Source organism: Sinocyclocheilus rhinocerous, unplaced genomic scaffold (genome assembly GCF_001515625.1).
Source record: "Sinocyclocheilus rhinocerous isolate Xijiao unplaced genomic scaffold, SAMN03320098_v1.1 scaffold1259, whole genome shotgun sequence".
NCBI lineage: Eukaryota > Metazoa > Chordata > Actinopteri > Cypriniformes > Cyprinidae > Sinocyclocheilus > Sinocyclocheilus rhinocerous.
In genome coordinates, this window is record NW_015650717.1 from 134287 (window position 1) to 145730 (window position 11444).

General features: G+C 39.6%; 1 protein-coding gene across 1 annotated transcript in view; it reads right to left on the bottom strand.

The window, feature by feature from the left end:
• Positions 1–9093, bottom strand: part of LOC107712506 (UPF0583 protein C15orf59 homolog) — a 17735-nt gene extending 8642 nt beyond the window's left edge. Inside the window, exon 1 of the mRNA XM_016517775.1 lies at positions 8947–9093. Within this exon, the coding sequence (XP_016373261.1) occupies positions 8947–9093 (147 nt within the window). The remainder of the gene's footprint in view (positions 1–8946) is intronic.
• Between the last annotated feature and the right edge of the window lie 2351 nt (positions 9094–11444).

An 11444-nucleotide genomic window follows, 5' to 3' on the forward strand; every position in this document is an offset into this window, starting at 1 on the left:
AAAACACACGAGTTACAAAAACAGTCGGTTATGTCTGTGAAGGTAAACAGCTGGGAAATAAATTGCATGTTTATTTTAGATCTGTGTGGTATCAGCAATATACAGTAAATAAATCAATAAATCCACTGCTCTGTTGTCTCCTCTGAGGCTGGGACTCTAAATAGTGTTCTGTGGTCGTCTGTGCAGCCAAAGACAGAACAGTTAGCATGTTTTGCTCAAACTTTCGCCATGGCATTAGAACTGGTACACCTTTGTCACTTGCGAAATCAAAATGACGGCGCCATGGGTGGAAACTTACAGATTAAGGGGTGGTAATATTATAATGAGATCCCTTTGCCACGTCACCAAGGGAGCGAAATCAGACGTGCTCGTTTTTTCAGACACTTGCAGAAAAAGGCTTCCCAAAACAAAGTTACTGGGTTCATCTTTTTCACGTTTCCTTGGTTGGTAGATGCACTGGGGACCTGATTATAACACTTAAAACCTGGAAAAGTCAGATTTTCATGATATGTCACCTTTAAGAGGTCATGATTTAGCATGTATTTGTATGATGTGATTTATTCGAAAATAAGCATAAAGATCCACTCCTAACCTAACCTGGTTATTCATGAAGTTTTGGCCTATTAGTGGCTAATTTGAATGACTTTGTATCTTATTCATACATTTTTGTACCACCTGATTTGACCTTCATGCTTACATTTTTCTAGAAATCATATGTTTTCGTTCAATTTACATCATTCATTCATATAAAATCACCACTTTGTAAAATAGTTACATTTTCCTGTGAGATTGGGTTGGTGGGGTGTAAGCAGACAAAAATGTTTAAATAAAACCATTTGAATTTATACAAATTTGCCACCAATTTGCCAAAATCTAGTTTCTCAGAGTGTTGTTGAAAACACCAAGATATTCCACAGTATTTTCTGAAGAATGCCTGAAGTTTTACACTGTGGCTGAGCTTAAGCCATACATGAGTAATAAGTATATATATCTGCATATATCTGTCTATCCTTTCCATCTTTATGTTTACCATCTCACCCCATTTCACCCACTGGCATTGGAATATTTAGTATCTGTTTGTGCTGAAGGGAATTTGTCCTCCTGCTGTGCTAGTAACTGCATCTTACATAAGATCTCAACCATACGCTTATCAATATTCCTTCTCTTGCTTTACCCAGCTCTTTTTCTGAGCAGGGTCTCAAGGCTGGTTCTCACAAATCAGAGACAAAACAAAGCACAGGCGTAGCGATCCTGCAGATCATAAAGTCTGTCTGAAGATTTTAATCAGATTATAACATGCATAAATGGTTATATATGACGGGATATTGTTCAGAATGAATCATATGACTGCACTGCAAAGACATTATGTTGCCTCTTGTCAATATTAAGCAGCTTAGTACATTATTTATGACACAGTTATGTTTGATTTCTCAGGATTTTGATGATAAAGCACTGCTCAGATTGAAATAGCAGAGTTATTAATGACAGCTTGTTCTGTAATTCGCTGCTTCTGATTTCGATGAGCTCAGTGCTTTGCTGCTGCCAAACTTTCTCATCGTATTCAATTGCAGGATGTGGCGTTCATGATATAGCAGATCGGCTATTCAGCGGCGAGCCACAGGCTGTTGGGATTCGGTAATGAGCAGTCAAACGTAAACAGGAAGAGCCCAAATGACAGGCATTCAACAGCCAGAATATCCATTCACAACGCACCTGCTGCTCAAAAGAGCACACAATACGCAAACAATGCCAAGCTTTAAGCAAAGACTGTACAAACATTATGTACTGTATTTGTGAATAGGTTATGTATCGAGCCCTGCCAAGTATGAAAAGCGCCGTGCGGTTATCAGAGAAATCCATTTTTGGGACTCCACTGAAAGGCTCCTGTATGGAGGAGGTATTAGATCATCTCTCGTGGGGTTGTGCCCTGTGCGCTGCTGTCAGACAGTTCATGTTTAATGCATTCCTGCCAACCACACGCTAACTGATTGGAGATCAGAGTGCCGCTCGATTGAGACCAGCTCTGAAACAATTGCTACCTTGTGAGGGGCGGTTTAACTTGAGGAGCCTTGCACTCCTTGCAAAGCAGAAATGCTGACCTATAGAAATCCCCAAGTGTTGTGATTGTTGTAGGAGGCACTGCTCATAACAAGTGGCTAGTGCACTTGCTGTGTGCTGTGCGCTTGTATTTCTGTAGCTTGGTAACTGCATGATGTATTCAACACCAGTGTTGGGGAGAAACCAGTTACATGTAATGGCGTTATGTAATTTAATTACAAAATAAATGTAACTATAATCTGTTACAGTTACTGAGAAAAAAATGTGTAATTAAATTACAGCTACTTGTGAAAATGTTAACGATTATAAAGGGGGTTACATCTGAATATTTTCTGTAAACTAGGATATTGAATAATATTAAAGGGGTGGTTGATTGCGATTTCACTTTTTTAACGTTAGTTAGTGTGTAATGTTGCTGTTTGAGCATAAACAATATCTGCAAAGTTGCAGCGCTGAAAGTTCAATGCAAACTGAGATATCGTCTTTTAAAATTCTGGCAGTTTAATGCCTACAAAAACGGCTTGTAGGGACTACAACGAGCTACTTCTCGGGTTTGTGACATCACAAACCTTGATAAGAGGAAGAGAAAACTAGAGGTGCACGTAAAAATCTATTCATATATGAATCACGATTCTGTCTTCTAACGATTCTAATGGATTCACAAGATTCAAAATCAATGTTCTAAAGCAGCGGTTCTTAATCCTGTTCCTCGCGCCCCTCTAATCTGCACACGCTCTGCATCTCTCTCTCTCTCTCTCATTCAGCTCAGCTCCAACAATGAACTGTTCCAATTATACACTTATTTTCACATAGCTATGAGAAGCGTTATACATGGATGCACATGCGGTACTGGATTAAAGCTTTAATCAGGATAAAACCGTATATTAAAAGCTTATAGAAGCAGTCGCATTTACAAATAACAGCGTATCTAGAAGTATGAGACAACAACAAACAAAAAACATACCATTAAGAGCCATACTTGCACATGTTCTGCGCGATCTTCTTCACTAATATCCTCTGCATCTCAATCGGGCTAAAATTGTTAAGCAATATAGACGACGCCATTGTTTACAATACAACCGGAGCACATGCCGCTGAGGTGAGGGGTGGGACGTTTAGACACGCACTAGAGGTGGTTGAGCCTATCACAACACACTGGGCCAGTTAACCAATCAGAGCCCATCCCGTATTTCTGAGGGAGGGGCTTCAAAAAAGCAGGAAATGATCAGCGCGTTTATAGGAGAAGGGACAGAGCAGTGTAGAATAAAGGTAAATTATGTGGAAAAATAATGTTTTTTTTTTTTTTTACGAAGCATTAACACATGTTAGACTGCACTCCATAAACACAATCAAGCCTAGAAAAAAAACAGTCAACCACCCCTTTAATTTGTTGCTTTGCCTTTTTTTGATGTGCACATTGTCTCCTGCCATTTAAAGGCCGTTTAGTAAAGCAATGCTATTCTGATGCTTTTGTTTGAATTTGCAGTGCACCACGTCTGCCAATTACATCAATCCACATTGCCGCTGAAAGCTTTAGGGCCAGATTTACTAACAGCTTGCACCAGCGCAAACCATCTTTTGGCATTAAAATAGTACTGTCAGGATTTACTAAAAACGTGCAGTGAAGAATTAGCGCTAAAAAGGCATTGACACAGTTATTTTTGCATCTGACCTTATTGAATATGCATTTCAATCATGACAACTCTCTGAAGATTTTAGCATGGTAATCGTTATGAAAATGTTAATGTATTTGGTCTTGGCGGAATAGATCTGCTACGCTGCTGCTGGTTATTGCTGTAGTTGTAGATAATTGCTGCTGCTGCAAGCAAGTACGGGAACTTGCTACTGCCAATGCATACGGCGATACAGTGCTGTGAGTATTTAAGACATACTGCTGCTGCACAAATAGCATATAAAACAACCCATAGATCTATACAGGTGGAACTGGGGAAAGTGGTGGGTTTCAGAGGAACTCTGAAAGCGCGCTGCAAATGCTCAAGTGAATGCTAACCAGCCATTTAAATGTAAAGTAGCAAGCTCATTGAACCGATCAGCTTGTGCCAAGTCGTTTAACGCTGTGAATATAATCAGTTACGTTAATACCCGTCAGCCTGCGCCATCTAGAGTTTCATGACTGAACTATGCATTTGTAAGAGTTTCCCTTTCAGATGCAAAATTTATGGGAGGAGAGTATTTAAATTAATCAAGCAAGATTGAAAAGTAATCAAAAAGTAATCAGTTACATTACTTTAATAAAATAATTGAAATAGGCTAGTTACACTACTGATTAGGCCTACATTTTAAAAAGGGTAACTTGTAATCTGTAACCTATTACATTTCTAAAGTAACCTTTGCAAAACTGAGCAACACCAAGGGCATGGATTTGAATGATGGTATGCATGATGCATAAAGTTTACTTGGATAGTGGCTGCCTAATGCATAGAAACTATACAACATTACAATTACAATACTAATATTTATGTTTTTTTTCTTTGCTTTCAAACATATAGAGCTTTTTTTGGTGGAAAACCACAGGGAAACTTCTCTTTTGAAATATTTATCTTTTGTCGACAACAGATTTATAAACCATTCTTATTACAAATTTAGGAAGATGGGCAGATATTTTATTTTTAAACATTATAACCGACTCAAACTCACAGCACTTGCAGAGATTGAGTTTATGTAGAGTAGAATTTAATGCAAATCGCTCCAAAACACTGAAAACTGTTATCATGTGCGGCTCACGTGAAAAAGATGACATATTTATATTATTATTTGTGATTTGATATTTGTGCTCAACCATACCACTATCTCTGGCATTATTAGAATGAATTAAAAAATATTTTTGGCCAACTGACGACAAATTCACTCAACATTTTTGTTTGATATGGTGGTTGTCTTGGACTTTATACTGAACCCTAGTGGTGTGGATGAAGAATTATGCAATTTTGTTTTCAGTTACTAATGAATTTTTTTAAGGCATTATGCGCATTTAGCCATGATTAATTTATTTCCGCCGGTGAAATTGGTCAATAATTGGGGGTTACAAATATAAAGTGAGCCAAATACTTGTTTGTCATGTGATCTCAAAATGGCAGCTTCCATGAGGTGACCCTCTTCATGTAAAAAAAATACAATTTTCTAACCATGACTAGCATCTTCTGAGTATACATAATTTATAACAGTTTTCAAAAGATCTATTAATTCCTATTATGTACTAGAACAATGTAACAGATCTTTTACAGAATACAGAAGTTATAAAAGTTATGTTTCAGAACTTTCAGGACCAAAAGCAAACAAAAGACAAAAAGTCAATTTGGAGGATTGTTTGGATCCCCTATCTAAATCTAATTAAGTAGCTGGTGCAACAAAACCCATGCCATTCTAAAAGTTACAACCCATACCATTTTTTTAATCCGATTTGTCTCACAGTCATCTTACCTGCAGAACCCTCGGTCTTAGAGTCAGATAATTGCCAAACCTTCTCAGAAGGCTTTTAAACAGAGAGTGTTTGGAACAGAGTGTGAGTCAGAACAAGCATTTGACCAATTTAAACTTTTGCGAGAGGAAGCCTGATTTGAAAGCAAGAAACAGACCCATCACCACCATTGGGCTTCTTAAGCGATTGATTTTTACCTGGAGACTCCAAAACATCTGATAGAAACCATTAGATTCAAAAACAGATTCTAACCTCATACATTTTTCATCATGTATTGCTGCCTTCCCCATATATTTGCTCTGAAAAAATTCTCCATATGCATTATCATATCTATCTACATATATATTTATGCATTTGATAAGCTACTGTTGCCTTGGTTTTGCTAGCAGCATGCTCTACTGAGTGAGCTACAGGAACACTGTTTACTAGAAGAGCTCAAGGTTTGGCTAGTTAACTATGCATCGGGAAAAATGTGTTACTACATTTAATAGTAGCCATGCATTCTGACCAAATAAAGTTCTTCGAACTTAGCTCAACTTATTATTATTATTATCATCATCACGCTAGTAATGCTATCTAATTAATATTAGGGCTTATTTGTTCCATCATATTTCTTTTTCTGCGTTTTTACAGTGTTGCGCGTTATAACCAATCACACATGATTCCGTTGAGTTTATTAACACAATGGCCAATCAGAGGTGTTCAGATGAGTCATCACTGAAACAGCGGAGTTTTGTTGTTCATTGCGCACGTGCGCTGACTAAATTCAGCTCTCTCGCAAATAAACAACAAAGTGCAAATGCAATTGTGCTTATGCAATATAAGTATAAAAGATTTATTCATCATACAGTGTAGATAGCTTCACTGATTATAACGGGAGTGTTTTTAAAGTGCATAGACTCGTGCTAGATTGAAGTCAGTGATGATGTTCTTTGGTAATGTAAATGTTCTTTGCTCGTTTTGTAGCTGCTGTTTGAATAACTGAGGAAATGTAAGCATTATAATTAGTAACTTACAATGTTTCTATTAAATTGTTATCATGTTAAATATAAATTCAGTCATAATAAAAACATTAGGCTGCTTTTAGCCGTATGCTGGAGTTGGTTCACTTTCCAGTAATGAAACTAAGTAAATAATTAAATAAATTAGCAGGATAATTTTGTGTATCGGTGATCTCACAGGCTGATGATAAGGCGATATGACAATTGAGCATATCGCCCAACATTAGTGTGTAAGCTACTTTAGTACTCAAGCACTTCTGAAAAAGCAACACTACAAAACTTACTAACAAAACGTTTAAAAAGTGTAGCTTAGCTAAGCTTGTAGCTTAGCTACTAACATTTTCAAAAACATCAACATTACCTTCCTGATCAATGTTGTTTACACCATTGTAATATAAATAATGAAAACAAAAGTCAGTCTGATTAAAATAGTTGAATTGTTGATGTATTTCATATATATAATAGAATATAAAGAAGGCCATAGGGGATCTGTGCATGTGCTGTTTTTGGCGGGAAATCCGTAGAATTCTACGGAATTGATTTAAACATGATTAAAATGTGTTAAATGGAGCTTAAAGTACTAACTTTTGTTAGGTGACCGCATGATCAAATTAGCCAAATTATTGAATTACACAAACACAAAAAGAACTTTAGACATCATAATTCTGTGTGCATTGGGTCTGTAAGTGAGCAGTGTACTGGTTACACTTAGCAGCAAAGAATTCAGAATCGTGACAAATGTTTGGCTGTTATCCATGGAATAAGAGACAGCTGAAAGACAGATGAGCATGTGGCAAAACTACTAACCATAACAAGATGTCAGTAGTAACAATAAGGCTCTGCTGCAAGGTGTGAGTGACAGATGGAGGTGTTAACTCAGGCAAGAGTGGCAGAGCTACTGGAGATGCCTGAACTTGGGCAAGGAGACAAATGAGACAAATCCAGCGGAGCTGTGACTGAGATGATGAGACAAATGCCAGACTGGGACACTCATAGACACAGTGACAGTAATGAGGCAGATAGATATCCACCCGAGGAAAGAGATTAATTAAGGAGATGTCCTCTCACATAATGCTGAAAGCAGTCGCCCAGCACAAAGGGAGATAACTGCAAAAGAGATGAGACGTTGACAGGTGAGAAGATGAGGAAATCAGTTGCGCTCCCATTGTCTGATTCGCCGGGTGATAATTAGGCATCACAGATGACATCTTGCTTGTATGGGGGTGTCACACCGTATGTGGGGGGTGTCATCCTGCAAGTCTTTCTCCTTGTTAATCTATCTGCTGGTTGTTGTTTGGGTGACAAGCTGTCCAGTCAACAGCCCCTAGGTGGACGTATCATAGGGGCATGAATGTGTTTGTGACCTTGTGTATGTTTATGAATTGTGCCCACTGTGTATGTGTCTATTGGTTTTTGTATATTTAGGTAGTCAGTCAGTAGTCGCGTTCAGGCCAGTAACAAACTCTGTGAAAGTACGCAATCATAAAGGCAAATGCTTGTCAGTGCATTGCAAGATTGCATCATTTCTGGGTTACCTGAGGTGGTAAAAAAAAAAACAGTACACAATGGGGTGATAGAGTTACCAAGAGGGTGTGTTGTTTAGGTAACTTTGGGTCTCATTTTAAAATGGTTCAGCAACTTTGAGAATGTAAATAGAAACTTGCGTTGTGCTACGAATTGCTTCCAACAAGTTTCGGAATGCAACAATGTGTGAAATCAGTCATGCGTACTTACATACTTGAGTATATTTTGGGTCTTACCCGGCACAGTGTAGGAACCAGTGCCTTGTTTAAGGGCACAAAGGTGGTAGCTTGTATAGAACCCCTTGTGGGGTTAAAAAAGGTTTGTCTTGTCGGAGCTGATAGCATTGTGGGCATTGCTCCGACATGTTGTGCAGTTACACTTTGAATGACCCAAGTTCAAATCCCGCCTCGGGACTTACAGGGATGTCCAATCCTGCTCCTGGAGGACCACTATCCTGCAGCGATTAGCAATCCTAATCGAACACACCTGAACCAGCAAAGCAAGGTCTTAAGAATTACTAGAAACTTCCAAGCATGTGTGTTTGGTGTAGGTTGGAGCCAAGACATTGGCCCTCCATGAGCAGGATTGGTCATCTTTGAGTTAAAGCAGAGGTCCCCAACCACCGGGTCGCGACCCACTACCGGGCCGTGGAAGAATTGCTACCGGGTCGCAAGAACGTTCTGGGAAAAATGTGTATAGATATGAATCTCTGTTATTTATTTATGTTAATGATTGTTCCAATTATTCTGTTTTTTCATTGTATGCGATTGATATGGAGTAGAAATTTGACAATTTCGTAAAAAAGGTTGGAGACCCCTGGGTTAAAGCCCACAACCTTTCACTTACTAAATCTCCCCATCCGACTGTGCCTTTTAACATGTCATTCCTTTAACATTCAGAGCAGGCCTGTAATGTGTGCTTTACCTCCCGGAGCTCTTTTGCCACGTCCTTGAGCTCAGCAAGAACTTTCTCCAGCTGTTCCATGACCATCTTAATGTGCCTGCGGATCTCTGCTCTCCGGTCAGGGCTCTGGCTCGGTTCAAATGGTCCTAGCGCTGTGCCGTGAAACATCCTTCACATGGGGACTCGCGCACTGTTTTCGCACACAATCAAAGCGCGCACAAGCATAGAGACGTGTTTCAGACAGCGCGGAAATACAGAGTTGCGTATACATAAACATAAAATTAGCCTATGTCAAAAACCCTTCACGGCGTTGTCATTCTCTGTGCTTTAAATATTTTTTTTCTTGCTTATCCGAAAAAATAGTCTAATCTGTGACTCAAAAAAACCACAATATAATGCGCTGAACCACTATATAAACATTCAGAGCAGGCCTGTAATGTGTGCTTTACCTCCCGGAGCTCTTTTGCCACGTCCTTGAGCTCAGCAAGAACTTTCTCCAGCTGTTCCATGACCATCTTAATGTGCCTGCGGATCTCTGCTCTCCGGTCAGGGCTCTGGCTCGGTTCAAATGGTCCTAGCGCTGTGCTGTGAAACATCCTTCACATGGGGACGACAGCAGCAGCAGCAGCCAGGAGGGGACAGGACACTGGGCTTCATGTCTGAAGCCCACCACAGTGTTGTTTGGCCTTATCTGAAAGAAAGACCCATTCTCTGGTCCAAACATCTTAGCATAGTTTTTTGCTGATGTTAGGAAACTTTGAAATCAGTCCAGGAACATCTAGTATCTCTCTGTAAATTCAAAAGGAAAACTTTCAAAAAGAAAGAGGTCATCAAAAAAATTTGAAAAGTTTCAGCACTGGAACAAACAGTTCTCAGCAAAGCTTTGATCTTTTCCGTATGATGTTAAAATGAAATCAAATGGTATCATTTTTGGCATGAAAGAAGCTTTGTTCTTAAGACGGCTAGCAAATAAATAAATAAAACACCCTTTTGAGCTTCTATTTTGAGAGGTTTTTGACATACCGAAAGTCAGTCTACCAGCTTATGTGGGATATCTGCCAATCTTTTTACCGGTTCTCCACATCTACATATGCATCCTCTGTTGCAACTCCACTTTTTCAAAAACGTATGCCATACAGTGTGTTTTCCATTGATGAGAAAGCCTTCAGAGTAGGTGCCATCAGAATTTGATGTGAAGAATATATGTATCCAAAAAGTGCACTGAGAATAGTAAGAAAAAGTCACATTGCCAATCGAGCTGGCAGAAAAAGAACACATCCGATGTGACACCTGGGAGGACGAGCCAAAAATTGCTTCTCTCCGAGGCAATCCTGACAGATACTGCTATGAAGAACCATCACCCCGAGACAAAGAGCGTTCCGGACATCCTGTTCAGCTAACCCACACCAGAATTTCAGTATAGCTTGTCTTCTCTTGGCTTTTGTGGCTTTGGTCCAGAATTGATGCCATTTGGACTTATTGCTGCTCCATATGTCTATAAAAAGCTTCCGCAGAGTTGCCAGGCTTTTCCCACTGTGCCCTCGTACCGTGCAGCATCTGAGCACGCTCAGATAACACTAGAGACGGATGCATGCTCAACCCCTCTCTTGCAATGTTGTCCTCTATCAGTCACTGATGCTCAAGCACTTAGGAAACCTCCCCCTTCCCTCTCTCTCTCCCTCATTCACTCACCCTCAAACACTCGCATTCGTTCTCTATGATCTTTCTTCCATAACTCTTCCCTCCTCTTTCATACTTGCTACCGTACACACACTACCCTTTAGTCCCACTCACCCTTGTCCTGTCACTTCCATCCTACTTCCGACAAACACATCAATTCATGTACACTTCCAAGCTTGCTCTCTGCTCAGATCTTTTCAACCACTTGCCACCTCAGTTGGGGAAGCAAATTAATTCAATTCAGTGTTGCAGTGCAGGCTCTTGAATCGTGAATGCGACGGCTCTGCAGCAATAGAAGCAGACCAGATTATCCCATTTAGATCAGTAATGAATAGAAGACAGATGCAAGTACATCAGGAAACCGCTCGCCCTAACCATAATTATGTGCAAGAGATGCTTCAGCCTCCTGTATTCATTTTCCTGTTGCTCTCTTCAAATCACGAATCGACCAGGGGACTGTGTCAGCAAGTTTGAAATTCTAATTTACCTTTCTATAATGATTCTTCAAAACATCCTGCGAGGCTTGTCCCAAACAAAGGCCCTCATTATTTCTTAGGTGTCTCTGGTGGGAACTCTGATGAGAACTATCGGGGAAAAAACAACAGGGTTTAACACAAAACAAGCAGTTGCTTGAAAAGTGTATTCAGGCATATGGTGCCGAACAGCTATCTAGAATAACAGATACAATTTGAGATGAAAGTATTGAGGAAAGCTAACATGACCATTTGTGCTGTGAACATTAATGATGCCTCAAATAGTGAGACTTGCTGGGGAGAGGTGTGCTTTTACTTTTGGAGCATTTGGACTATTTTAGCCTTGCAGGTGGTAAAACAGGCCAA